The sequence below is a fragment of the Aphanomyces astaci genome, assembly GCF_000520075.1.
Source record: "Aphanomyces astaci strain APO3 unplaced genomic scaffold supercont1.64, whole genome shotgun sequence".
Classification (NCBI taxonomy): domain Eukaryota; phylum Oomycota; class Saprolegniomycetes; order Saprolegniales; family Verrucalvaceae; genus Aphanomyces; species Aphanomyces astaci.
Window position 1 is genome coordinate 251,523 of NW_009798327.1, and position 26,364 is coordinate 277,886.

General features: G+C 48.5%; 7 protein-coding genes across 9 annotated transcripts; 3 read left to right on the forward strand and 4 right to left on the reverse strand.

Moving 5' to 3' along the window:
- Window positions 1–117: 117 nt before the first annotated feature.
- H257_14970 lies at window positions 118–2,920 on the reverse strand. 2 transcript variants are annotated; one of them, XM_009842920.1, is made up of 9 exons: window positions 2,731–2,920; window positions 2,413–2,677; window positions 2,235–2,365; window positions 1,817–1,908; window positions 1,705–1,771; window positions 1,475–1,642; window positions 1,302–1,370; window positions 1,087–1,187; window positions 118–689 (listed from the first exon to the last, which is right to left on the reverse strand). In XM_009842920.1, exons 1-9 carry the CDS (start codon window positions 2,906–2,908, stop codon window positions 264–266), a joined length of 1,497 nt encoding a protein of 498 aa, XP_009841222.1. In that variant the 5' UTR covers window positions 2,909–2,920; the 3' UTR covers window positions 118–263. The 2 variants fall into 2 exon arrangements, with proteins under 2 accessions (XP_009841222.1, XP_009841223.1); XM_009842921.1 differs by lacking the exon at window positions 118–689 and having other exon boundaries at window positions 1,023–1,187.
- On the forward strand, window positions 2,831–4,158 carry H257_14971 (hypothetical protein). Its single transcript, XM_009842922.1, has 5 exons — window positions 2,831–3,103; window positions 3,163–3,213; window positions 3,264–3,438; window positions 3,574–3,664; window positions 3,740–4,158. Exons 1-5 carry the CDS (start codon window positions 2,958–2,960, stop codon window positions 3,898–3,900), a joined length of 624 nt encoding a protein of 207 aa, XP_009841224.1. The 5' UTR covers window positions 2,831–2,957; the 3' UTR covers window positions 3,901–4,158.
- On the reverse strand, window positions 3,702–12,418 carry H257_14972 (hypothetical protein). The gene is made up of 28 exons (XM_009842923.1): window positions 11,983–12,418; window positions 11,801–11,927; window positions 11,632–11,731; window positions 11,492–11,530; window positions 11,225–11,400; window positions 11,078–11,168; window positions 10,826–11,022; window positions 10,636–10,779; window positions 10,324–10,545; window positions 9,677–10,232; window positions 9,562–9,603; window positions 9,147–9,215; window positions 8,988–9,094; window positions 8,721–8,927; window positions 8,087–8,283; window positions 7,907–8,024; window positions 7,633–7,812; window positions 7,309–7,338; window positions 7,036–7,188; window positions 6,854–6,950; window positions 6,720–6,781; window positions 6,532–6,669; window positions 6,381–6,443; window positions 5,998–6,100; window positions 5,639–5,912; window positions 4,724–5,132; window positions 4,536–4,639; window positions 3,702–4,127 (listed from the first exon to the last, which is right to left on the reverse strand). The coding sequence occupies exons 1-28, from the start codon at window positions 12,411–12,413 to the stop codon at window positions 3,932–3,934; spliced, it is 4,632 nt and encodes a 1,543-aa protein (XP_009841225.1). The 5' UTR covers window positions 12,414–12,418; the 3' UTR covers window positions 3,702–3,931.
- Window positions 12,419–14,599: 2,181 nt separating this feature from the next.
- H257_14973 lies at window positions 14,600–16,767 on the reverse strand. 2 transcript variants are annotated; one of them, XM_009842925.1, is made up of 6 exons: window positions 16,593–16,767; window positions 16,296–16,541; window positions 16,057–16,229; window positions 15,819–16,007; window positions 15,471–15,755; window positions 14,600–15,421 (listed from the first exon to the last, which is right to left on the reverse strand). In XM_009842925.1, the coding sequence occupies exons 1-6, from the start codon at window positions 16,707–16,709 to the stop codon at window positions 15,283–15,285; spliced, it is 1,149 nt and encodes a 382-aa protein (XP_009841227.1). In that variant the 5' UTR covers window positions 16,710–16,767; the 3' UTR covers window positions 14,600–15,282. The 2 variants fall into 2 exon arrangements, with proteins under 2 accessions (XP_009841227.1, XP_009841226.1); XM_009842924.1 differs by having other exon boundaries at window positions 16,057–16,541.
- Window positions 14,618–15,263, forward strand: H257_14974 (hypothetical protein). Its single transcript, XM_009842926.1, has 2 exons — window positions 14,618–15,000; window positions 15,068–15,263. Exons 1-2 carry the CDS (start codon window positions 14,651–14,653, stop codon window positions 15,189–15,191), a joined length of 474 nt encoding a protein of 157 aa, XP_009841228.1. The 5' UTR covers window positions 14,618–14,650; the 3' UTR covers window positions 15,192–15,263.
- A 168-nt stretch (window positions 16,768–16,935) lies between the features above and the next one.
- On the forward strand, window positions 16,936–21,721 carry H257_14975 (hypothetical protein). Its single transcript, XM_009842927.1, has 13 exons — window positions 16,936–16,966; window positions 17,014–17,290; window positions 17,334–17,440; window positions 17,529–17,619; window positions 18,302–18,463; window positions 18,636–18,783; window positions 19,090–19,399; window positions 19,559–19,630; window positions 19,816–20,040; window positions 20,122–20,219; window positions 20,445–20,581; window positions 20,850–21,142; window positions 21,200–21,721. The coding sequence occupies exons 1-13, from the start codon at window positions 16,949–16,951 to the stop codon at window positions 21,317–21,319; spliced, it is 2,058 nt and encodes a 685-aa protein (XP_009841229.1). The 5' UTR covers window positions 16,936–16,948; the 3' UTR covers window positions 21,320–21,721.
- Window positions 21,349–25,975, reverse strand: H257_14976 (hypothetical protein). Its single transcript, XM_009842928.1, has 4 exons — window positions 23,592–25,975; window positions 22,558–23,241; window positions 21,775–22,020; window positions 21,349–21,606 (listed from the first exon to the last, which is right to left on the reverse strand). Exons 1-4 carry the CDS (start codon window positions 25,881–25,883, stop codon window positions 21,466–21,468), a joined length of 3,363 nt encoding a protein of 1,120 aa, XP_009841230.1. The 5' UTR covers window positions 25,884–25,975; the 3' UTR covers window positions 21,349–21,465.
- Window positions 25,976–26,364: the final 389 nt, after the last annotated feature.

A 26,364-nucleotide genomic window follows, 5' to 3' on the forward strand; every position in this document is an offset into this window, starting at 1 on the left:
GTCATATTATAAATTTTACCTTTTACCTCCATTTTGAAAATGGTATTTTTGGTTGCGAATCCCAACATTTTGCCAGAAAATGACATACTACATAGTATTATTATTTTAAAAATATTACCAGGCGCTCCCTTATTGAATTCGGTCCCAAACTGGCGAATTAGGGTCACAATATATATATTTGTAAATGTATTTCAGGGTAGTCATACCCAACGGGATCATCCTTCGTCAATCGGAAATACTAGAGTTATTACATCCACTAGACCCTACGACGACGACGGCGATGGCGCCGATGGGGCGACTACGAGCTCGGCGTGCACCGGGTGCAGCGTGCCGTTGGGTGCTGCGAACGCCCCGAACCAGTCTTGGTCCTTCATGGTAATAAAGTCTCGAGCTTGGAACTCATCATCGAGCACGCCGTAGCTCTCGCACGTGTCGAGCCATACGTGGCACTCTGTGGGGTTGACAAACGCTGGGAGCGCGTGAAGTGCGGCGAGGGAGTAGCACCCGAACGCGTCGTGGAGGTGGTGCGCGCACTGGAGCACCTTGAGTGCGTGGGCGTGAAGTTCGTTCGAAGAAGACGAGGACGCTTTGAGCTGGGCCACGAGGTTGCGGCCGAGGACGTCGAGCACCTTGGGAACGACCTCGTTGACTGGTTTGGGCTTTGCCAACGTCGACGCGCGCATCACGTGCTATTATTATATATAACCAAATATCAATACAGATACTGAAGCAAATGAATACGAACGAAAAATATAACATCATGGGAAAACGGTGTCGCAGATGAGAAACGAATGAATCGGCAACATTTGGAATCAAGACACAGACCACCACCGTCACCAAGACATAAACGAACGACGCACAGATTCTGCCTAGTACTACTACTACTACTACTACTTGTCTAGTAGGGGGGGCGGATATATAGGTAGGAATGTAAATATATAAATATATATATATATACTTGTATATGGATATGAATGTGCATATATCAATATATTTTATATATATATACTACAATATAGATAGGAATGCATATATATATGGATATGAATATATATTTGCATGGATACGAATATATATATATCATACCTCAAAACACGAGTCCAGGTCAAACTCGAGCTCGTCGAGAACACGAAGCAGCTCTTGTTGCATCCATTCGAGGCGGGGCACGACCCACGGAACCATTGACGCTGCACACATCACCACCAATATCACGAATATATATATATATATATATATATATATATATATATATATATATATATATATTATTTCAATCAAATAGTATCGACAACGGCACGTACATGTCAATTCCACGCGACACACGAACGTGTTCATTTCAATCAGCGCGTTGACATTTTCTCGATGGAGTTCTACATCAACACACAACAACGTCAATATATATTATAATTTTTTATTTCTAAATTTAATATATATTTGGACATAACACATGAGATTATAATGACAAAGGACCCACCATATGCTTGCTTGAATAGGTCGTATATGGCGTCGGGGGTGGCTGTGGCCAGTAGCGCAGTGAGTTGCGCCTGCAGCAGCACGACCTCGGACATGTCTTCCTTGGTCACTTCGTCTTCCACTTCATCGTCACCAGTTTCGTCACCCGAGTCGTTGTCACCGGTAGCGTCTACCACGTAATAATATATATATATATATATGGCGATGTGGAATTGCATAGAACACTCGTACGTTGAAGTGGAGTGTCGGAAAGCACGGCTGCATGTTGTTGGAGAATGTGATTGCATATCTCTAGACCCTACATGCAAATAGTGTCATATAGTAGCAGAACAAGACATCGAACCTTTTGTTGAAGGGCTTGGGGGGATTGAAATGCGATACTGTCTGCTATCCCCTTGTTGTCCTCGTCTGTGACGGTGGTGTCGGCGGCAGTATCTACGACGAAAGGTTAGGCCACCACCATCCATTTCTCTGATTCAGATTGTGATATTGTCAAGTCGATATATTCGAAATTCGAGTGTTTGGGTGCTCAATGAGCAGAAGAACCAAGTCGGCACACAATCGATATACGACCAATCAAACCCCACAACATGAATCAAGTAGCCAATCAAATCAGCCTCTCTTCGACCAATTCAAGATCGAATTAGTGTGTAACTGAAATTAGTGTGTGACACTGGACCCTTCTTACATACAAAAGTCAAAGAATCGATGGAGAACTGACAATAACTGCCACCGTTGTGTTGCTGGTCATACTAATGTACCTATCAAATGCTGGACCAGGACCGATCCTTCTTTCAACGCTTTGGCGTATTGAAAAGGGGACTCGAAGGCTTCGGGTGTGTCCATCGCCACTGCCGCGTCAAATTGCGCGAGCGCCGCTTCGAGGACAGATCTACAACGTCCTGTGAGGATATCTGAAGAGGATGGACAGACGCGCACCGGTCTTGCTTCTCCGTCGCGACAATCATGGACGTACTGCCGTACAGCGCCATGCCGTACGGACCCATCTCGTCCTGGCCCAGCAACGTCAACGCTTGATGGAACTTGTCCATGGCAGCTTCGGCCAATGTCGCGTCGTCGTTCTCCGACGCAATGCGCGAAATCGCCGTGCCCCACATGCACATGGTGTTTCCAAGCTGCTCCTTGGTCATGTCCGGGTGTGCGTCGATCAACGTCTTGAGCCGCTTCCCCACTTGCCACGACTCTGCCATCCACCATCATTATACTTTTTTCTCTGCCATCGAGCGCACATGCTACCTCGTGACGTGGTTTCCGACTGCAGAATATCGTTCACCGCAGCGATCTCATCCTCGACGGACATCGCCGCGGCTTTGCGCTTCTTGCCGCCTTTGCCATTCATTATGGTTGCTTGTTGAAGCTGCTGAAGTACATTTCCGGACGTTGAGGTCTTTGTTTTCCGGATATTTGTCACCATTGTATCCGGATGACAGGATTCCCCTTCCAATGTCATTTCATTACTTGTCATGGCGCTAAAATCTGTGGCGTTGGCCCTTGGAGCGGCGGTCGTGGGATGGATCGGATATCTGACCTTTGGACGGGGTCAACCTGTCGTACTCTTCTCATGGCACCCCATCACGTTGGCAGTCGCGTATCTCCTTGCAACTCCATCGTACGTCAGTCTGCAACTGTTTCCCTTGAACTCGATGCAACTAACCATGTCATCCTCAGCGCCTTGCTCGCGATGAGTGACCGTCGAGTCGAAGGGAACCACGCCAAGCGGTATGCGGCCCCCACCCGGACGTGTTCCTGCACTAATATGTTCACGATAGAACGTCGCTGGTCCAGTGGCATGCGTTCATGCAGGCCGTGTCGGTTGTGTTGGCGTCAATTGGGTTCACTGCCATATACGTCACCAAGGACAACAACAGCCGCCCTCACTTTACCACCATCCATTCGTGGGTGGGCAGTGCCGCGCTTGCGTTGTACTACATCAGCTTCGTCCTTGTACGAGTCATTTCCATGCCCATGTCGTAGTAGTTGGTCGTTTCTCTTCATGCTCCATCTCGATGCCGTCCATGTGTGTTCATATATATGTTGTGCGCTGATTCGAACATGTATGTGTTGGATATCATGCTCTAGGGTGCGTTGAAGACATTTGGCAACACGTGGAACTGGCAATGGAAGGACGCCGCGCATCGCATCTTCGGCGTCGTCACCTTCCTCGCCTCCGGTACTATGACCCCTTGCTGTATCCAAGCATGTCGAAGGGATGTTGATAATATCTCTGCTGTTGTTGTTGTTCTAGGCACTGCGCTATCCTTAGGGTTTTACAGCGGCGGTTGGGGCCGTGCGAATTTGGGGACCACCGGCCAAGCCATGGCCAGTGCTTTCGTGGGGTTGTTGCATGTCGTGGTGGTGGTCAAAGTGACGGGAACGTGGAGTGCGGTGCCCGTGAAACAGCAATAAACAGTGTCACACATCACATTTCTATGTCGTGCTAATGTGACACGGCGTTGTCGTCGTCGTCGGCCGCCATGAGGGCCGTGGGTACGACGACGCCGTCGTGGCTCATGGGCGTAAAGAACAGCTGGACGCTTGTAATGACGTGCGTGGTGGGGTGGAGTGTGGGGAAAATCTCGTGCTGGAAGTGCGTGTGTCGAATAAAATGCGGCGCCAACGTCTCAAATACGTTCCTGTCATCACATACATATCAATGACTCCACATATTTGGTCCAAACGTACGTTTATAAACATGCATATCAATCACTTTCGTCGATTCAGATGTAATATTTTGTCCATTTTTGAATGGACCTGATTGGCTCTTACAGAATGGACAAGTTTATATTGAGCCAATCACAAGTTCCAGCGAGATTCAAGGCTGACACTATTAATAGAAACCCATGCGAATTTGGAAAGTTTATAGCGAATTCACAATTACATATATATATATAAATTCAGCCAATTAGAAGTTCCAGCGAGATGCAAGACTGAATAGAAAACCACGCGAATTTCGAAAGTTTATAGCGAATTCACAATATAGATTGAATACTACAACAATACACTCAACACGAGTGAGTAGGTAAGTAAACCTAGCAAGCAACCTGTAATCGATGCTGTACGGAACGTCCGTGCCGTCGTCGCCGTATGGCATGTCCAGCGAAGGCCCCACGGGTAACGCAAAGCATTTATACAGGGCATCGTATTCCTACCAAGTATGTATATTATTGGATGATGTTTTATCTCCATCCATCGCAACAGCACTGTAGTAGAACCCAGTGAGCAGACTTACGTGGTGGTTGAGGTGGACTCCCCACGCCTTGACAACGTACTCAAAGTCGGCCGGGTCGACACATCCCGTGGCCTTGGGGTCATACGGCGAGAACAAGGCAAATACTTTGTCGAGGTGGATTTTCAAATCGGCCGAGCAAAATTGCCACAGGAACAACGCGATTTCTTTGCGAATACTGGCGTCGGGCATGGCGACTGCCATCGGCTGTTGCTTCGACGACAAAGTGCCGTTGATTGCAATCGAATTCTGCGCCGCCGACGAAATCACCGTCTCGAGGGTGTTTACAAACTGGAGCGACTGCGCATGCGTCGTGCTGTAGTACGCCGTGAGCGTTTCTTTGCGACTGAACGCGTTGTGCAGGTCAAATTTGATTTTTTCCCAGTCGCCGGCCACCACATCCCGTCCCATCCTAACGACGACACCACCCATCACATAAAACGAATATTGGACAGATTTTCGCGACACTATTGTCAAATCGATTCGAAACTGGAGCTGTAAGTAGAATTAATGTATCCGCCTGAGCCAATAATCAAATTACGTCATGTCGAATTTCTGCCAATTCAAACGTTTGATCCCTCCGCATGGGGCAAAACCACACATAACGTTATTATATACTAAAAACTTTGTATAGTAGTAGTAGTAGTGTGTGAAAGATTAAATAGGATCATATATTGTCGATTTGATACAAATTTGGGGAGGGGGTGCAATCGAATCGCGCCGACCAAACCGATCCACAATCGATCTGATTGGTTGAATTTCATTGAGAAGGTTTTGATTGGCTAATAATTTTGAGCTCATCACAGGTAGCCAATCAGAGAAACCACGCCACAACACGAAATTTCACTCGAAAACTCAATAGATTCGAAAACTATTTGGCGAAATGACTCAAATTTGGGTGAAATGAATGCACCATACCATTTGTCAAAGTGATTGCTTTCGTAGTGGGGCTGCGACGCCGCGGTGACTTGAATCACGTGGCGGTTGCCGTGGGCGTCCACGGGCAGCCGAAGAATGTCATGTGTCGAACAAAGCGAAAAGCCTCGTGTAAACATGTTGACGGGGTACGTGGATGAGCGCAATGCGCCGCTGCTGTCGATGGTCACAGCCAGTGAAAACCCATACGGCGACGACAGCGTAGTCGGGGCGGGCTTGCCCACAGTGACAAGGTTCATGTTGAACAGCGTCGCACCTAACAAGTCGACAGGAAACGACTGAAACATGAACGCAAAATTCATAGTGCTTGGTGCAGTAGAAGACAACAAGGCGAGACGTACTTGCACGCGTGGCAGACGTGTACTCTTCCAGCAAGTCTTGCATTCTCTGGACGCGATGAATATACTGCGACACGTCGCGGCAGACCATGAGTGCTCCCGTAATCTATATATTTACCATGGTCAAAATATATGAAATTGCTACAAAATTCCCAATTCTGCGCGATTTGTAAAACCGATCCCAAATATGATCTCGCGGCGAAGTTTCATTGGCTTTCCCGATTGGAAAAAATAATGTAGCCAATCAGAGACAAGCATTTTCAGATTGACCAATGGGAATCGGTTGATTGAACCGAGTCTGGAAAGATTCAATAATATATTGGGGTATTTTATACATTTCACGACATGGCGACAGGGACTTCAAGCGATATGATTTATTATCGTACCTGTCTTGTGAAAATGGGAATTTTGGACAACTCGAGGCGGTGGAGGTTGCGGCCGCGGGGATACTAGCACAAAGCATCAAATTGTAATGCACTGTGAACGCGTGAACGGAATCTCTTTTGCTTTAACTCGATAGGTTGTTATGGATCTTACCATGAGCATCACAACGCCAATGACTTCAATGCCAAATGAGTCCCACACAGGACACGCAGTGATCGAGTAGTCTGTAAAGCATGCGTTCTTGTCGGTGGAAGTGATCCGTTGAATGCCGTCTTGGTTGCCGCCATCCCCCTAAGGACTGTCATAAACCAATCGAAGTCGCACAACTCGTGACATCGTACAATGTAGTCCCATCGTTTCACAGACACGACCTTGCCTTCGCTCACCACACGCTTCAATAGCCCTACGTCGTTGGATGATAAAATGCATACAATAGTTACCATATTTGTTCAAGCGCTTCCAAAATATAATATACCTTCGGAACAAGATACTTCGATCCGATCATTTGAAGACACGGACAGTCGACGTTGTAACGTCGGGTTGATAAACTTGATTTCGTCCGACGGAAGGAGCTAATATGGCAGAAAACGATCCAGCGTGTTCGATTTATATATGTATCGTAAATATTATATATATATATATATATTTAGATCGTACTTTGGATGTCCACATGCTCGAGCGGTCGCTAGTCCAGAGCCACAACTGCCCTTTGTCGATTGAAAACGTCGACATGGTGGCGTTGTACACGGCGTTCATAATCCCAACATGGTTCAACTCCTTGTAGAACGACATGCATGTTTCCAAGAGCAACTACGCATCCAATATATCAACATTCCGACCACCGAGATATCGACAAGCGTAGCAACACAACACGACAAGCGCTGAAGCTATATATGAGATGTGGTAAACCCTAGTGTGTCGCCGTACTACCTTGGTGTCTTCGTGAAGTTGATGCATGGTCTACAACACAAAAGGTCATGTTGGGGACGAGGGCTGAATGCACGGAATTGAGTTAGGCATTATATTAACCAGTTCTCGAGTATTATTCAGCAATGCATTATCATCCGAGATACACGGAATTGAGTTAGGCATTATATTAACCAGTCCTCGAGTAATATTCAGCAATACATTATAAACAAGTTATGCATTACATTGACCAGCACTACTCGAGTATGTTTTAGCAGTGTATTGTACTTGTTAAAAGTCAGATATAAAAAATAAAAGAGAGAATCAACATGATGCAAGAACTCGTACTTGACGCTCGATGATACTCATGAGGATGCCCGACACTTGGTTTGCAATGATCGCGACCAGTGAATCGTCATAGTCAAAGTCGTGGGTCGTGCCTTTTCGGTTTACGAGCTGCAGCAGCCCAATAAACACGCGGTCGTCGATGCCGTTCTTGCCGTCCTGGAACAGCGGCACAAACATGACCTGCAAAAAATATATATTTAAATATCCGTAATGGTTGTATATATATATATATATATATATATCCGTAATCGAATCTGGCGTTAAAACCACAGACCTGCTGGGCAGCGATGCCATTGAGGGTATCCACCGCTGGATTGTAGTGTGTATATTGAGAAACGTTGTTGACGATCAGCGGTTCTTTCAAGGACAGGGCTTCTTCGAGGATGCTATTCCTGCACCCACAAGCCATCATAAACCACCCAAACAGCCGTAGATATATAGCTGATGTACATACTTGTAACTGGATGGTTTGATGTCCACGCGAGTCTTTCGAAGGCGGTGGTACGTGTACAATTCGTTGGTGCGCTCGTCGTTCAAGTAAATGCACGCGATTTGTACCCCCACAATTTCTTCTGCGTGCGTATTCATGTTGAGCAACGCTTCGTTGAGCGGCAAGTGGCGGATGTACGTGCCAATACACTTGCTCACATCCTACCCACGCCAAAGTACAAAATTACCACCCATATCAAAATCATATATAGATATCCATATCATATATAGATATCCATATCGTATATAGATATCAATATCATATATAGATATCAATATTGTCACATCGATTCGAAATGGGAGAGGTTGCTCAACCGATTGAGCAGCATGAAATCGGCACACAATCGATGATCGACCAATCAAAACCCAGAACAATAATCAAGTAGCCAATCAAATCCACTATTCGATCAATGCAACATCGAATTAGTGTGTGACTTCAATTCGTGTTAGACTGGGCGATCTTTACATACCAAAATCAGTCCAAAGAATCGATCGATAGATTTGGCAAAGAATCAGCACAAAAGCCAACCCAATATTGGTGGCAAAAGGACAATATCATATATATATATAGATTACACTGACGCATGGCGACTGCGCACCTGGGTTTTCTGGAACAAGTTGTTGTTTTCCATCGCCAACGCAATCAGTTGCGACACCATTGCAATGTGCTCTTCGTCCTTGGCTTTGAACGCGGTGCCGCCTGATTTGTTGATCATTTGAATCACCCCCAAGAGACTGTCCTTGCTGCTGATGATGGGCATGGCCAAGATGCTCTTGGTCCGATACTTTGTCTTGTCGTCCCAGGCCTACCGTGTGTGCCAATCATAGGCATGACATACCTCATTCAAGTGTACGGAACTACGCACCCGATTAAAGCGCTTGTCTTCGTACGCATCGGGCACGTTGATCAGCCGCCGCGTCTCGGCACAAGCTCCAGCAATGCCTTGGCCCATGTGGACCACAACTTCATGTCCTGATCAAATCAAGATGATTGCATTGCCTTCACGTTATCTCTCAGAACGAACCTCGATTTCTCCACGAATGGTGCACCGTGCCGTTGTTGATGTCGCTTTGCCACGCACATAGGACATGTTCTACTTTCCATGATATATATAGTATCAAATATCCGTTCATATTTGAACTTATGAGTAGAATCGAACGAATTTGACAAATATACGTGTGCTATGTGAGAATAGATTCGCCAATCCAGTTATATTTATAACGAAAATTGCAACCAATCCTCTATTAGTGTAGTTTGACCCAATCGTTTGGCCCAGTGAAATTGTTCAACTTCAAAGGTGTATACTACCATACAATGAATAAGCTTCGAATTTGACTCAAATCGATTCTAATTTCAGCGAAAAGGACAATATCATCCCATCCATCATTCGTCGCCCGTCAAGGTATTACTAGACCATTTTATAAAACGCGATACAGTACCGTTGTTTGGGATCGTTTTCGTCACAAACAGCGTACATCGGTCTAACACCTCACTTTCATGAGCGTTGTGCGATGGAGGGGGGTTTCATTCCCAAGAATACAATATATATAATACCTGCATCCAGGAGTTCCTTGGTCGACTGCATCACAAGCATCGACAGTTTGGGAAAGTCGAGGCAAGTGAAGATTTGACGCGACAAAGTGAGCAGCACCGTTTCGCTTTTTCGCGTGCGTTCGACTTCAGTGAACGTCATGACTTTGGCCAAGAGCCCGCTGCAGAAATTCGCCAACCCCGACAGCAGGTACTCGTCTTCTTGGGTAAACGACAAACAGTTTTCCACCGTCACAGTCACCCCCATGCCGCGAAAGTGATGTGTCTTGCCACACACTTGCAGCACCGCCAGCGGTTCACGGTCGTCGCCGTCGCATATCGGAAGCAACATGGTCGACGAGCTTTTCAACTTGATGAACCGGTCCGAATTCATGTGTCCGCCGCTGTACAGCGGATGGCCAAACAGTTTGCAGCCAGGGATGTTGAGCACTTCTTTGGTGTGGTACACGTACGAGGCAAAGCCTGGAGCCGGCTGCGACAAGAGTTGAGACAGACGTCCTTGGTGCATAGGCGACCTCTCGTCGCTGTCGGCCGACTCCAACGAACTCGTAGTTGTGTGCTATATATACCAGTCCAATACATACAAATATGAGCATAGTTGGATGTGTTCCTAGTAGGCCAAGCACATGTGAGATAAAGAGCCTACTTACATTGTGCTGCGGGTGATGGTTGCTGTGGTCGTTGCTCAGGCGTATCGGGACATCGTGAGCAACGTGATGGGGTTGTTTGGCCAGGTATTCGTTGTATGCTGTTTGTTGGTCGAGGGAAATGTGCGGGATGTTGGACCTCGCGGTGATGGTTTCGCCATCTGCGCGACAAATCCGACTCCAAAACTCTTGCTTTTGCACTGGATCGACCACAAACACAAACGCCTAGGAAACGAAATATCATAAACGTATGACGCTATCATAAATATACACGGTATACACATATATATATCCGCCTTGTAATAGAGACTGTACCTCTTCAGCATTTGCAAGGGCGCACGCTTCGGCCGATATCAGCCGCACCATGTCGTACAAATCGCAGCAAGACGCGAGTCGGTGAAAGACTCCGCACATCGCCTTGAGCCCAGTGTGCAACAAGGACAATTTCGTTGCCGTCTCCTAATCACGACGACGATTACGCAGTCGAAGTCGGACGAGGTGCAACCTGCAGTTCCGTAAGCCACGCTTCGTGATAGTGCCCCGGGAGTTTCCGTATCGAATCCATAAACTTCTTGGACACTAGCGCGTCGAACGCACCGCCGACGTTGGATTTTGCAACGTTGGACGACTCAATGTGCGTTTTCAACGGCGGCACCGACAGCCACATTTCGTCTGTGAGCATTCGTGGCGTGGGATGGATGCCTGCATGTGGCTAGTATTACTACTCGTCCGGCTAGTAGTCGTCATGTCGGTGTACCTTGGAGCAGCGGCACTTGGTGCAAACTTCGAATTTGCAGCACGTTGATCTGGGCGTCTTTTCCCATGACGATGTCGTCGCGGTCGCGCAACTAGCCCCAAAGTGCGTTTGTCGTGTGAGTATAGATATTTTCACCACATATTGTACCTCTTGTTGCAATTTCTTGATGCGCCGCTGAAACGTCTTGGTTTGAACCGCAAAGTCCGCGTTCCGGTCCTTTTTCTCACTCTCTAACGCGTGCACTTTAAGCCGTAACGTTTCCAATTCGCGCTGTTCCGCGGGACTCATTTGCACCGTGGCCGATACTACTTTTCGCGGGCTCGCTACGGATTGGACCAGTCCATTTCGGAGTACGTTTTCAGACAAGTTGTGGCCACGATATGGAGCGTATGATTGCATGCGACAGAGGTTTACCTCGGCCTTGAGACGACGGACGTGCTGGCGATCGACCCCCTACATACGTGAGAACGACAATCAACTCGTAGTATTCCAAATAGGATATTAAACAAGGTATCAACTACTCGTTGTATTGTTCAACTCGCTTGTCAATTTACCAGCAGGTGAGGCTTTAACGACTCCGTCGTGTCCCACACCAAGGTGGGGCAATTGGCTGTTTTCTAACAACGTTTTGCTCGCGACTAAACTGTGTTGTACCTATGCAAACAAACAAAACCCACCACCACTGGTGACGCTCTAAACAACCATACATTGCAGATGCTGTACTTGTTGCTGCAATCGTAGATCATGTTGTGTCAACGTGAGCTTCTCCTCTAGCAGGGCCTTGTCGTGTTTGAGTCGCTCGATCAATACACTTTGCTCGCGGATCTTGGCGATAGCACTTCGATTGACCCTACGACAGCAGCAGTTGTATAATCACGAAGTATCATAATGCAGTGAATGCGTACGCTTCCAAAGCTCGGTGGGACGTGCCAGTGCCTTCGAAAATGAAAAACTCGTCGTCAGCCCTGAACTCCACGTCGTCTCGGCGGTCACGGATCTCCGCTGCGTTTTCAGCGTTGCCGCTTTCGCGTGACTGGATCGATGGCCGTTCGCTGGCTGGAATACCACGAGGGCAACCAACGGACGCTAAGCTAGGCTTCGTGCGGATGGGTCGTTTTGGCTGCTCTTGGCCTGCAACCACCGAGCTATAAGCAGGGGGGTGCTTGGAACCCTTCCACGTCAAGCTCATCGTCGTTCGTCGCGGAGAGCCGCTGTAGCCCTTTCGGTTACAAAATGTAACCGACGAAACGCCACACCTCCAAAATGTCATACCATCCAAGCCACGACGATATATAAAATATAGTAAATGAATGCACAAGTAAGTAGTCACGTCCATTGAAGAATTATAGTCGTCGGTCAGGATCTACGTAGACTTCGTTCGAACTGCTTGTACAAGTCAAGACTATTAATGTTCAAGTACCGTGAGGATATGGATTGAGGAAAGGACGGTATTGATTCGGTGCGGCTATGCCGATTTTTTGGGCACTGGCGAGTAGAGTTTTCGGTCGGCATCTATCTTGGGTATTGGATCCACGACATTCGGATTGGATGGTTGAATATTACGTCGCTTGCGTGAACCTCGGAAGTGTTGGTGGCTTTCAGTGATGACCTTTAGTTGTGCAGTTCGATCCCAAACACTCGGGGGGAGTTTCCACTTGGACGACGTTTTAGAAAATGTCATTCGGTGCAGTCTCTTTGAACGACATGCGCTCGGCAGCGACGTGCACGAACCGCCTATAAAACAAGTCACACTACCAAAATGGAACCGATCGGGTTACCTTGGGAATCCCCCACAGTTGAATGCTCGAGTTGCACTTTCTACAAGTATGCATAGCGTAGTCAAGAGCTATGGCCGTAAGCCTGTGATTGTTTGTACCTTGCTCGAGGCCGTCGCCATACCATCCTCTAACGTAGAGTTCATGTGGATTTCACGCTATGAACTTGATAGAACCCACCTTTGCTGGGTGCTCGTGTCGACGCAGGTGACGAAGAAGGGGTGACATCCCAAGGATGCAATAGTAGGGTCGACGATGTCGATTTCTCCACCGGAAACAATTGAGCCAGATGTACACGCAATTCATCCAACTTTTTACTTCGTCCGCCATGGACAAAGCTGAGTGACTTGAGCTCTTGGAACGTTTTCGGCCAAGCAAAATGGGTCTCTCCAAAGGTTGAGCAAGCATCACTAGAGTGCATCACAGTCTCGTGGGGCTCAACAAAGTGGCTTGGGGGGTATCGGTGCTAGGATAATGTGCCAGGAAGGTGCAGATTCAACAGCAAAACCCGAACCTGTTCAGGCTTGAGGATGCTACGAGTGATATTAGAAATGTTGAGATTCTATGAGGATATTGACGTACCGTTTGGGCTTGGTTCTAGTTGGAGCGGAGCTTGAATTAAGATGTAGATACGCGGCTCTTATTTTGTCAAACAACTCGCGACCGTTGCAACGTGTAGATTGAGTCGGTCTATTTTCTTCGAATTGGTGACCTTCGCCAGTGAGTAGCGCTTGAAAGCTGGTTGATAGACTCGGTATTTTCAACGACAATGGGGCATAATCCGGTGCTGATTGAGGATCGTCGCTCCAGATGTGAGTAGAACCACTTTCGGATACCTCGGTACGTTTCTTGCTAATGTTGTATCGAGTATGAATGTGTACCCTACAAAACTCAGTGTCGATACCTTTCGATGTTGCGATTTCCATGGCCCATTCCATGTACGAATTCTCGAGGATAGTCCGAAAGGTATCGCCGTGAAGGCTATCGTATCGAAAATTGCATTGGATTCGTCGTAGCAATTACGTGCATACGCACCTCGTCAAGGGCTTGTGGGGTGGACAAGCCTGCATCGCGTAGCGCTTGATCACTGGAACAGGGGAGTCTTCTCGGCGATCGATCGTTATCCAAATCTGTTTGCTTTTGTTTCGCATAATCGTTTTCTCGTTGCTCAAACTCCTACCGAGCGTGGATTACACGTGGTCATGCATAAACGTCGTACGTCACCCAGAGCGGCTTCAGTCAGGTCCACAATCTCTGGCGTCGGTGGTTCTGTTGATGTGAATCATCTAGGTCACGATACTACAGTACTTGTACCAGAAAGGTCGCTTGAGTCAGCGAGGTCAATGATGTTCGCACTTGACGCAAAGGAAACCATTGCTGCGTGTCCTTCTTGGACACTGTCGGTCTTGATCTTCGTTTTCGAGTCGCCTAGATCAGGACTTGGCAATTGCATCATGCCCTGACGCCTTCTCAAGCGTGTAGTAGTAGTTGCATGTGGCCTACTTCGGGTGGCGTGGACTTGCCGCGGCGGGCTTGTGACTTGGACTTTCTGCATTGCTCGGACAATCCATCTTGAGTGACACTTCCTTGTCGAATTTTGGCTGCAACTTTGTATTGCGTCTTCGCGCGCAAAATTTAAATATCATTCATGTATATTTTTAATCGACGTTTATAGAAACATTTATATCAGGGAGCTAAATTAAAAATAGAATAATTTCCTTGAGTTTTGACGTTGAAGCTGATGATACAGAGAAGGATCTTCATTTCCAATTCCACCCCCCCGTCAAACACCCACATCATGGACAACAGCAGGAAGCATGGGAGTCGGAAGCAAGACAAAGGACTGGGCAGCTACACAGGAGTGTCGAAGAGGGGATGGTCTCCTGTGGAGATCGTCGAGAAACCAGTGCCGATGAACCCGTTGATTCGCAGCGCGACGAAGACGCTGAAGGCGCACCTCGTCGCCACGAAGGAAGACATTGAAGAGTCGATGCGAGTCAAGTACGAGCAATTGCTAGGGCAAATCGACACCGAAATTGACGAAACCAATCGACAACTGGAGTCGTTTTACAAAGTGAACCATGCCATTTACGAGAAATCGACAAAGCGACTCAAGCGAATGACAGACGCTGTCACCGACGAAATGGAGTAACATATCCCTCCACTATGACTCCATCCATTATTTTCTTTGCTCATGGATATAAATGGAATGTAGACACGTGCGAAACATTCATGAAAATGCAATCAAAGACGTTCAACAAATGCAGGAGAAGGCAAAGGTCAAGGCAATTCGAGACTTCAAGCAAGAGGCTGTAAAACTCCAGCAAACTCAAGGGTGAATCGTCGTTTGATAGTCGACTCCACGTCGGTGCGATTACATCAACCGTACAAGCCATGATGGAAACATGCATTTTTCTTTGATTTTTATCGTTATCCACGATGGTACGACGTCCCGGGGTAGCCACCGCGCGCATTCGAGTTGGAATACGCTGGTGCGTTGTTGCTCACTCCACTGGACGTCGGCGCTACTTGTACCTGAAACATGTGTCCTTGAGGGCAGGCCACTCGCCTACAACAATCAAGGCATTATGGTCACGTTCGTTACATGTCAACCTTACATGTTGTACATATGCGGAAGCACCCGCATTTGAATTCGGCATTGCGGACATTGCACCAACGCCCCTTGCGATCCAGCGCGGTACGTGGCGCCGCTCAAGGCCCCCCCAGATGCTGGCGATCGAGTTGGCGGTTGGCTGCGTGGAGCAGTCGTCCCCGCTTCCTCTGGACGGTGTTTGATGTCTGCTGCCGTCACAGGCTCGCCGCAGTCGCGGCAAAATTTATGCGTGGCGCGAACGCGGGGGTGGTCGCATTTCTTTTTAATTTGCACTTCGGTCAAGCTGGACCTGGAGATCAACATGATGACGATGGACCAATCTTCATCCCATGTGCCAATGTGAAGGACATACCGGCAGGATGGGCAGTGGTCCGAGTTGGTGGATGACGATTGTTTGATGTCCTTCAAGCAGCTCCAATGGAATGAATGGCCGCACGCGGTCGTGTAAATGGCATTGCCGGCCTCCAGCACGTCCAAGCAAATCGCGCATTCTTCCGAGATTGATTCCACCTGGGTGATCGCGGAAGGGTTGGCCACGGCGCTGCGCATGCATGAGTCCACGCCGTTTTCATGATCATGACGCTACGTACAACTGAACGTCGTCGGCGCGTTGGACGAGCTCCAGCACCCAGTCCTTTCGCGCTTGGCTGAAGTGCTGCGAAGGATGGATGGCGTCGAAGCTTTGGCGCCGTTGGACAAGTCGTTTCACCGACAAACGTTCGTCCCCAAAATGTTTGAGCACGAGGGCGTCGTACGCCGCTTTCTGAACACCACGATGGGTCGTAGGATCGTCAGTGGTTGGGAGAACGTGGGGGGAAAGCGCGCGTACCTTTCGTCGCGCGGCTTCCTCTTTCAATACCCGTTGCGACTCGATCGCTTGGCGCTGGATGGCTTCCATTTCAGCTAGCTGTCGGACGCGCGCATTCTCAATTTGGAGTCGGCGCGTTCGCTCAGCCAGTTCTTCTTGTTCCTGGTGAACGCACTTGTCGCAAATGCGCATCGATTCGTTCTTGGGCATGCGAGACGATTTCTTTTGAGACGATGCACACGATCGACACACGGCATGCCCGCACGACTACGTACATGGAAGGACCTTGGATCAGGTTGTTCCGAGTATTCTGCATACCTTGCATCGGTGCTTGTGTCGGAAGGGATGGAACCCCTTCAAACACACAGAGCACTCGCTCGCTTCTTCGTAGTTGGTGTCCGTCATTGCAATCTGGATGCCGTTCATCCCTGCCATGAAACCTTCTTCGCGGCTTTCGGCGAATACGGCAAGCTCTCAGGAGCCACCTTCTGGCTTCAAGTTTTAGAAACAGCCCATTCTAGGCTATGTATCCGGATTATATACAAATCCCAAGCTCTCCCATATCCGGATATCTCGTTTTAAAGTGCACAAGGAGATTTGTAGCGCTGGTGCAAACTTTTTGGAGTAATCTGATCCGGATAATATTGATGCATCCGCATAATTGTGCATCCACCATGACCGATGCGTCGGAGGTGCGCGGCATCAGACTTCAACCATTCATATGGCGATGCTGTTGTAGTACATGGTGTGCAGCACTGGCTTGTCCATGGAAGAGATCATCGTGTCCAAGTCCATCGTGTCGCAACTCGGCATGCGCTGGGACGATGACCTTCACGACGGCGTCACGCACCTGCTGGCTGTAGTGGTAGGCTCCGACAAGTACAAAGCTGCCAAGGCTGCCAAGATGAAAGTGGTCAAGTTGGATTGGCTCAAAGAGTGTTCCCGTGCGGCCAAGGTCGTGCCGGCGGACCAGTACGAACTCGGGCCGTTGGAAGGGTTGTGCATTTGCACGACAGGTACGTCGATCGTGTCATGTGTGTTCTCACGGCTATTTCAAAGGATTGTACGTGGAAGACCGGGAAAAGGTCCAGGAACTGTGCGAAGCAGCTGGTGGCATCTACCACCCGGACCTGAACTTTGGTTCCACGACGCATTTGCTTGCAGAAGTAAGCAGTATTATCGTCCATATCACGAAATAGTTCTCGTCATCTAGCCCCAATTGAGTAAGCATGTGCCCACGACATATATACATAGCAACCCGAAGGCGCCAAGTACAACACCGCCATCGCATATGGCATACCTGTGGTCACGTTGGATTGGATCGTGGCCTGCATCGAAGCCCAAGGTAAGCCCCGCAACCAACCCATGGACACATTATATATCCACGTTAGCACGTTAACTGTTATGTATTGTTCACAGTCAGTTCAAATTCAATATATATATGTTAGACGTGTCTACATTCATAGGGTGAGTGTGGATGCCAAAAAAACGCAAAATTGTCGATATGATGGCAAATTCGAACAAATGGGCACAAAAATGTGAAAAATGCTAAGCTTTGACACAATTTTTGCCAAATATATTCCGTTTTTCGTCAAACAAAGAGGGTCAAGGGACTTTTGAAAGTATTGGCAAGTCGCGGTTGTTCCTTTCCAAATCAATTTGATCCAGGCCAGTCCAAAGTAGGTGACAGCCGAACTGTTGGAACTTTAAAATCAAATGCAACATTGTACTTTCGAGCTAAATTTGGTAATTTCGATAGATTCGACGACATCGTCGAGCGTCATTTTACTTGAACTAACTATACTCACTGTGACTCCTGTCCGATACAACGTTCAACTGTTTGTGAAATGGAGAAACTTGGCAATATACACCAAATACATCCACCTGCAATTTGATTGGTCCAAAAGTATTTTTTCCGAAAGTTTCATTGGCTACTTCGGTCCGTCGATTGCTGCTTCGTCGATTCGATTGGCAGCCCCAGTCCATTTTAAAAGCAAATATATACTAAAACTATTTTGACTGCGTAGAATACAAGGACGAAGACGCGTATCGACTGCTTGAGGACCATCTTCATCCATCTGAGACATCGTTCCACGGCGATGACGGCATCGACGACGTAGGCGCTACCTGCTTGAAACTCAACGACCAGTTGCAACAGTGCTTGACCATGCTCGATGGCGAGCCTGCAGGTGCTGCATGCATATGTGATACTGTATCTCCAATACTAGTGTGCGATACAGAACGAACAACGTTGAATATTAGGAATACTTGTATATTTACAAGACACAACGATATATATATATATAACTTGGGAATCTGATAGATATATATACATATTTATATAAATATATATATATTTAGGGTGCTTTTTGGACGGGTGTGTGTTTTGGCTCACGGGGTTCCCGCCCGAGATTATGCTCAAGCTCAAAACGCTCATTCGATTTGGCATGGGTACTCGCTACGACAATTACAACACCACCGTCACGCACGTCATTGCCGATTACATGGGGTATTTTGATATATATATATATATATATATTTGTATTCATACTTTTCTAGTTTTATATATTTGTATATATATTTGTATTCATACTTTTCTAGTTTTATATATATATATTTGTATTCATACTTTTCTAGTTATATATATATATATATATATATTTGTATTCATACTTTTCTAGTTTAATATATACATATATTTGAATTCATACTATTCTAGTTTAATATATATATATATATACCAACGGCACATCCATCCTATGTGAAAACTATACACGTTCAAGCTCAGCCCGTACAAACACTGTTTTATATGTAGATCGTGCTCGCAATTGTACGACGCGCACGGAAACATTGAAGTGGTCGCGGCCGGTTGGCTCATCCACTCGTGCTTGGCGGCGTCGTGCCTCCCGGAAGCCCAGTACCCGCCGCCGCATATGCAAACAGACTACACCGCCATCCATACAACCACAGTAGCACCCCCGGCACTCCACTCGCACAAACCACGGCGCCATACTAATGTGAATGACATCAACAACAAGCCAACTCCAACGTCGTTGGCGGATAAATTACAATTAGCTGCCCATCAAAACAGCAGCAGCGTCGACCCAGCCAAGTCCACGAGCGAGGTATACTACAGTATCACCGCCACCTGTATTACTACTACTACTAGTAGATACTAGTAGTATCTATTAGCACGACTTCATATATTTGTCGATTCCATGGTTTCACGTTAAATGTATATATATATATGTCGATTCCATGGTTTCACGTGTATAATATGGTAGCGTCATCCCAAGCTTCTGTTTTCAGGCCACATGTTCCTCTTGGTGTTTACCGACGCGTTGGGGTCGACGGGGGTACGTCCTCTAAAAATACTAATAATTATTTTCCAGAATCATATCCACGAAATCCTAATGTATATATATATATATTCACTTGATATTTCCATAGAATATATATATATTCTATGGAAATGTCAAGTGAATACGTTTGTTTTGAACGTTGATAACTTTTCCTGGTGAATGAATATTATAATATATAGACAAACCATCTCGCGCTCAAGACGCACATCAAGGGCGTGGGCGGGCGGTATCGGGAGCTTAACACGACGGACCCGCGCATCCTCCAGCCGACGGACGTCCTCCGCATCACGCACATCGTGCTCGGCCACGGCTGCGACCTCCCCGACGGCATGCTTCCGTCGCTGGTCGCGTCCATGCCTCGCGCCAAGCTCGTGACCGAATTGTGGCTCCACTGCTGTCTTCAAGTATATATATATAAACCACCAGTATATATCCTATCCCCACTTGTCCAAATTAAGTGGAGTTTGTTGTCTTTTGTATACTAGGACGGATGCATCTACCCACGTCGAAAGCATCCGCTGTTTGTGTGTCAGCCAGATACCCGCGCCAGTATGTTTCCGGTCCTTCCGTTGGCGTGTTTTGCGTATGTATTGACTCAAATATATATATATATTAATATCTTTGAGAACAAGAGGATTCCATATATATATATTGAATCTATGAATATAGACATATATATATATATATCATATGTCAATCAGTGCCTCGTTCGCATCAGCAAGAGAGATTATATATATATATATATATATATATATATATATATATGCTTGATATTTTGACTTGAAAGATGATGTTATGTTGATGGTAGATCCATGCGCGCATGTATTTCGATGTTTGTCGACGTCGAGCGCGCCGTGATGGCGTGTCTGCTGCGGTTGACTGGCGCGGCGCTCACGACCAAACTGTCCAAGCGCAACACCCACCTCGTGTGTCGGACCCCCCAAGGTATTTGTGCGACACTGTTTCATATATATATATATGTACTTTTAGTCAAAATGTAGATTTTCCCCAAATATCCATCAATCGCATGGTGTCTTGAATATGAAACGTCCAGTTTCACATTAATAGATTATTCCCACCCTAAAAAAATTCGACGTTGAATGGTAGAAGAGTGGGTTTGATTGGCTACTTGATTGTGTTGTGGATTTTAATTGGTCGGTCGATTGTGTGCCGATTTCCACTCGAAATATATATATTAAATGTGTGTATGTAGGGCCAAAATACACCAAGGCAGTGGAATGGAATGTGCGCATTGTGGACGCCAACTGGCTCATTGCGAGTGTGAGCGCGTCGGCTTTTGCCGCGTACCCGACGGACGCCAAGAAGCGGAAGCTGGATGCGATCGAAGGAGGACATGTGGAAGTTGCTCACGAACGACCTCAGCAACCAATGGATCCGTTGCGCCAAGACGACGCCGACGTAGGCGGGGCGCAGACGCAGCTCGAAAACTTGCTGGGGGACATGGGCGGCGACGCCGAGTCGTGTTCATTGGACACTCGATACCATGTACGATATAATATCATGATAAATATATATTTATATATATCGACGAATGGGATGTAGGTGGTTCATAGTGTGGATGCCCCCAGCGACAAAGCCACCACCGCCGCCAGTCGATTGTTCTTTGAGGACTCGCAGGCCCCAGCCCCGAATTCTGAAATGGTTCAATATCAAGACGATTAAGCAAACAACAAAAATATATCTCCACATGGGGGGGTTTAGAATATATTAGAATAATATTACTACTGTAGCACATACGACAAGCCCGTGTGGTGGGTGGGTGGCGGGGTTGGAGAAATAACAATACTTTTTTAGACTCGTGGGGGATATTATAACGACGCCATTTCCGGAAAAATCACACTTCGTAACCGGTCGCCAAACCCTTCATGCGATACGGTGATGCCGCCGTCGGCGCTGCAGCACGGCACCCGCGCCCCACACGGCGCACTGCGCACGTTGACTTTTTCATTCTACGCATCAAGTACCATCTCACCATGTCACACATCTGAAGCCACCCACACATTACAATCATTCCATGTATATATATATAAATATACAAGCGAGCGTACAAATACATACAAATCCTAGTCGACTGTTTGGTTTGGGCAATATATATATATATATATATGGGATTGTACCTCGAGGAAATAAATGTCAATACCACATCGATCGGCATACGTGAGTCGAATGTGGTTCTGGGACCGAGGAATGAGCAGCAATTCCGCCGGCACAAACGACTTGTCGTCGCCGCCGTACGACTTTTCAGCATAATACCCCTTTTCTTCGCCAGGTAGTTTCACTTTGTACCCGAGCCGCATGCCTTTGCCGCCTTTGCCGCCTTTCTTGCCGCCTCCAGGCCCCGACGTCGGATGCTGCGGCTTTTCCTAGCGATGAATCAAGTAACAACACTTCCCATGATGTTTGAAAACACACCAGCCATATCATCATATCGCCAATTGGAAGAGTATAATATATATATATATATATTGTCGATTTGATACAAATTTGGGGTGAGGTCCATTCGGCAGACAATCGATATACGACCAATCAAAACCTAGAAAACGAATCAAGTAGCCAATCAAATCATCCACTCTTCGACCAAGTCAACATCTAATTAGTGTGTGACTTCAATTAATGTGACACTAAACCACTTTTACATGCAAAAGTCAGTACAAAGAATCGATCGATCGATTTGGCAAAGAATTAGCACAAATGTCAAATTTTGGGTAAAAGGACAATACAATATATACCACTAGTCGATTGATTTGGTTGGTTCCCAAAGCGGAGTATACTATTCCAAGCATCAAAGTGAATTCCGTCTGTGCTTGCCAACAACACCACTCTCCCAGCCGCAAAGCCCACAATGACATATATATACACTTCGAAAACTAATAAATATATATATATATATATAGACATACCAGCGCCGCATTAGCGTGGTGGCGGTAGCACTTGGCAGAAATCAACTGCGAACTGACCGTGCTGGACAAGATGCCCAGTGGAATCGTGGTCCGTTCGAGCGCCTCGAGCAGCTGGGCCGAGTCCGCGTGGAGGTTGAACGCAGTTTGGATAAAATTCAGTAGCGGGTGCTCGGCCTTGTGGCTGCTACTGAGCACAAACTTGCTCTTGGGGTTGTATTCAATCGTAACGCGATATGTGACGAGGTTGTCGACCGACGAGCCCGCCGCGACGCACCGCTTGGGGTTGGACGTGCGGCACGCGAGCACAAACCCAAATGGATCGGCGCGCTCGACGTAGAAATGGTCGCGGATGTCGGCGGCACTCGACGTGTAGCGTCCCACGGCGCTCAGCGTGCGCTGGAGCTTGACCCCAAACTCGGCCATGGGTTTCACGTGGGTGATCAGGTCCGCCATGAACGTCTCGAGGGGGTTGTCGGGTTGGAACTTTTGCACGGGCGGGTACCGAAAGATGAGGTGGCCGGCGGCGGTCGCCGAGTGGTGCGTCGTACTACTAGTATTACTAGTAGTAGGGGCGACAAAGTCAAACGGGACGGCCGTGAGCTGCACACACATTTCAAACCCGCCACACTTTCGCAGGTGCCCGTGCACGGCTTTAATGGCCAATGGCGCGACCGTGAACCGTTCCTAAGTAGTCGTCGTCGTATATATGTCGTTTGATGTTCGAATATATCAAATATATATATTTGGTCAAGTCGATATATTCGAAATTCGAGCTCAATAAGAGCAGAATATAACCAAATAAATCGGCAGACAATCGATATTCGACCAATCAAAACCCACAATATGAATCAAGTAGCCAATCCAATCAGCCTCTCTTCGACCAATTTTCAACATCGAATTCGACTGAAATTAGTGTGTGACACTGGACGATATACAAAAGTCAATACAAACATTCGATCATCGATCGATCGATAGTTGGCGATTGATAACCAGCACAAAAGTCAGCCAAATTTGGGGTAAAAATACAATATTACCGGGAACGGAAACGACACAATCTGCTCGCCCGTGGTCACCCCCGCGAGCGCCGTCCCGCCCTGGCCGGCATACTTGATCTTGACGCGGCGGCGGCGCGCAAAGTTGACATAATGCTGCAACTGGATGCGTTCATGGCAGAGGCTGATCACATGGAGGAACAGCGCCGACAGAAACGGCAGCGTCACGTCGTCATCGGTTGTGTGTTTGCGCTTCTTGGACAAATACGACCTTGCAGTCGATGGTGGAATCGCATCCTTTCGAAACGCAGGAAACCGCTGGAAAAACTGCACTGCGCATGGAATGCTCGACGTTTGCAGCTGGAGCAACGAAAACGACGGCGACCGAACGTACTCGTGCTCTGTCGCAGATGCGACAACGTCGGCCGTGTCCAAGTCGGCGAGCCGGTCAAACTCGACCACAAGGTACCCCGACGACTCTTTGTTGCGCACGATCTGAAAGAACAGCGCGTGTGGAGACAGAGATAGCGCGTCGATGCTGTTGCCCGTTTGCTGGCGAAAGTTGATGTACTTGTCCCAGTTGATCTGTACATGGCGCTGGACTTCGACGTGGGCGCATGACGCGGCAAAGCAGCTCAGCTCGAACGCGACGATTTCCCGCAAGGCAAATGCCAGCGCGCTGTGCACGGCGGGCTCGTCTTCCCACACCAGGGTGAGCCGACTAGTACTACTAGTACTCGATGAGACGGGGATGGCGGCATGCACTTTGCACTGGGTATTGAGCACCGTTTCCAGCTGCGACGTGGCGCCATGGACCAGCCGCGACCGCGCCGCGACCAAGCAAAGCACGACGAACCGGCCAGTTCGGACGTCCAACGACACCTCGAGCGGCGACTGGCCCGTGCTGTCGACACGCGAGATGCGAAAACTCCGCGGCGACCGCGCCACCGTCACGGCCTCGCCCGTCATGAGATGCAGCAGCGGGGCGGTGGCGCCGAGCACGAGCGTCCGCTCGAGGCAAAAGAGAACGCTCGCGGCGTGGACGGCCATCGCCGCCATCAAAAGCGTCTCGGCGCTGACTTGCATGAGGTCCGTCGGGAGGTCCACCAACGGTTCCAGCAGCGACGGATACAACCGCGCCAGTTCGGGCGGCGGCGACGGGTGCAGCGATATGGAGAACAGCGCCGCGTTGTTGTTGTTGTTGTGGGCGTGTAGCCGGATGCAAAGCCCGTCGGTGGAGACGGGCAGTGTGGCGGCGGTGGCGTCATGAGTGCAAGCCGCATTGAAGGGCGACGACGACGAGGACGAGGGGGGGACGGCGAGTTTGCCGCCGGACGGGGCCAAGTGGTTCCAGTACACAATGTCGAGGGCGGCATTGCTGCTGCTGTCGGCAACGGGGCGAAAGTCCACGGCGGGCCACCGCGCGATGACCAGGGCGTGGCCTTGCGCAAGCAGGATCTGCAGCGCCAAGCGACTGCAAAAGTCTTGGAGGACGGCGCACGCGGCAACGAACGGCGACGCCGACGCCGTGACGACCTTTTGCACCAAGTGTTTGAGATGGTCATTGTGCTCGGGCGTCGGCGCGTTGGCGGCGATCACGCGGAGGTTGGCGGTGGACACCTTGAATGCGGTGGGGCGACGGATGTCGTCGGAGAGGATCGTGCGGGTCGACACCACGCGCCACAGACTGTCCGGCTCGCGGCCGTTCACGGTGAACACGACGTGGAATTGGCCGGCGACGAACGTCGTGGCGCATCCGTCAGCGACTCGAATGTCTGTGAAGAGGTCCGGGATGTCTTCTTCGATCAAGCGAAAGCGGATCGTGTCGTTGATCTCTTGCACACGACAAAGATTGCGCGCGTGGTTGTCGTCGTCGTCGTCGGATGTCGGTCGAGGCCCCCGTCGCGGCGGTAGCATCGTCGCGTTGTGGATCACGCGGGGCAGTCGCGAATATGATCCGCCGTACAGGACGTCGATCGCGGCATGCAAGTCGTAGTGCGGGACCTTGGCCTCGTTCAACGCAGCATGCATGTGGTGCAATCTGTCGGTCGTTTCGTCAAGTTGGCCTTGGAAGTGCTTCATGTGCCTGTGGACTTCGGTGCATTGCTCTGCGATCGGCGTCTGCACGGACCATCTCGTGGCTGCCAAGAGTTTCTCAAACACCATGCGCGCATCCACGAGCTGTGCTAATGTCTGGGTGCGCCTGTCCGTGACGCTCGCTACTGACGGCAGCGTTGCGGTCAAAGATCGAATGGAGTCGTAACTTCGCTCGATGCAACGAGAGGCCACATCACGAAGCTCCACCTGTGCACGTGTCGCATTGGTTTCCATCATCTAACGCACCTAGAGTCTTGATTGTCGTCGTCCTATGGTGCTACTCGCGCCGGTCACTGTTGTCGGCTCTTCTGGTGGTTACCTTGGGAAGCAATAAAACACATTCACCACACACGGAATACTAGAATTAGCTTGATGTTTGTATACCCATACAAAACACAAGTTTCGCACAGTCGAGCCTCTATATCTTGATGACCCACAAAATTCAAAATTCGGTAGAGTCGTTGCCGCCACCAACTGGATGGTGCATGCATGCTGTATGCGTTGTCGGCCGAGTAGTTGGACATGAGCATCCTCCATGTTTGCCGCGATGGCGTCATGAGTAGTTGGCACCACCGCCGTCGACTCTCGTGGTTCGACAATCGTCCGAAGGAGTGGACGGAACGTCGGCATACCTCTTGTCGTCGACAGCATTCATGCATGCTTGCAATACTACCCTGTTGTGTGTGGAATTCAAATGTGGCACACGATTGACGCATGA

Coding starts and splice junctions, on each gene's coding strand:
- H257_14970 (XM_009842920.1), bottom strand. CDS start 2,908: ATGGTGACAAATATCCGGAAAACAAAGACCTCAACGTCCGGAAATGTA. Junction 1,371..1,474: donor CCTATTCAAGCAAGCATATG/GTGGGTCCTTTG, acceptor GTGTTGATGTAG/AACTCCATCGAGAAAATGTC. Junction 690..1,086: donor ACCTGGACTCGTGTTTTGAG/GTATGATATATA, acceptor ATATAATAATAG/CACGTGATGCGCGCGTCGAC.
- H257_14971 (XM_009842922.1), top strand. CDS start 2,958: ATGGCGCTAAAATCTGTGGCGTTGGCCCTTGGAGCGGCGGTCGTGGGA. Junction 3,104..3,162: donor TATCTCCTTGCAACTCCATC/GTACGTCAGTCT, acceptor TGTCATCCTCAG/CGCCTTGCTCGCGATGAGTG. Junction 3,665..3,739: donor CGTCACCTTCCTCGCCTCCG/GTACTATGACCC, acceptor TTGTTGTTCTAG/GCACTGCGCTATCCTTAGGG.
- H257_14972 (XM_009842923.1), bottom strand. CDS start 12,413: ATGGACGTGACTACTTACTTGTGCATTCATTTACTATATTTTATATAT. Junction 11,531..11,631: donor CGTTAAAGCCTCACCTGCTG/GTAAATTGACAA, acceptor TCACGTATGTAG/GGGGTCGATCGCCAGCACGT. Junction 4,128..4,535: donor CCGTACAGCATCGATTACAG/GTTGCTTGCTAG, acceptor ATGTGATGACAG/GAACGTATTTGAGACGTTGG.
- H257_14974 (XM_009842926.1), top strand. CDS start 14,651: ATGGACAACAGCAGGAAGCATGGGAGTCGGAAGCAAGACAAAGGACTG. Junction 15,001..15,067: donor GCTGTCACCGACGAAATGGA/GTAACATATCCC, acceptor AATGGAATGTAG/ACACGTGCGAAACATTCATG.
- H257_14973 (XM_009842924.1), bottom strand. CDS start 16,709: ATGGCAGGGATGAACGGCATCCAGATTGCAATGACGGACACCAACTAC. Junction 16,542..16,592: donor GACACAAGCACCGATGCAAG/GTATGCAGAATA, acceptor CCATGTACGTAG/TCGTGCGGGCATGCCGTGTG. Junction 16,008..16,056: donor CGCGCCGACGACGTTCAGTT/GTACGTAGCGTC, acceptor ATGCATGCGCAG/CGCCGTGGCCAACCCTTCCG.
- H257_14975 (XM_009842927.1), top strand. Junction 20,041..20,121: donor GGCTCCACTGCTGTCTTCAA/GTATATATATAT, acceptor TTTGTATACTAG/GACGGATGCATCTACCCACG. Junction 20,220..20,444: donor CTTCCGTTGGCGTGTTTTGC/GTATGTATTGAC, acceptor TGTTGATGGTAG/ATCCATGCGCGCATGTATTT.
- H257_14976 (XM_009842928.1), bottom strand. CDS start 25,883: ATGATGGAAACCAATGCGACACGTGCACAGGTGGAGCTTCGTGATGTG. Junction 23,242..23,591: donor TTGTGTCGTTTCCGTTCCCG/GTAATATTGTAT, acceptor ACGACTACTTAG/GAACGGTTCACGGTCGCGCC. Junction 21,607..21,774: donor TTGACATTTATTTCCTCGAG/GTACAATCCCAT, acceptor CTTGATGCGTAG/AATGAAAAAGTCAACGTGCG.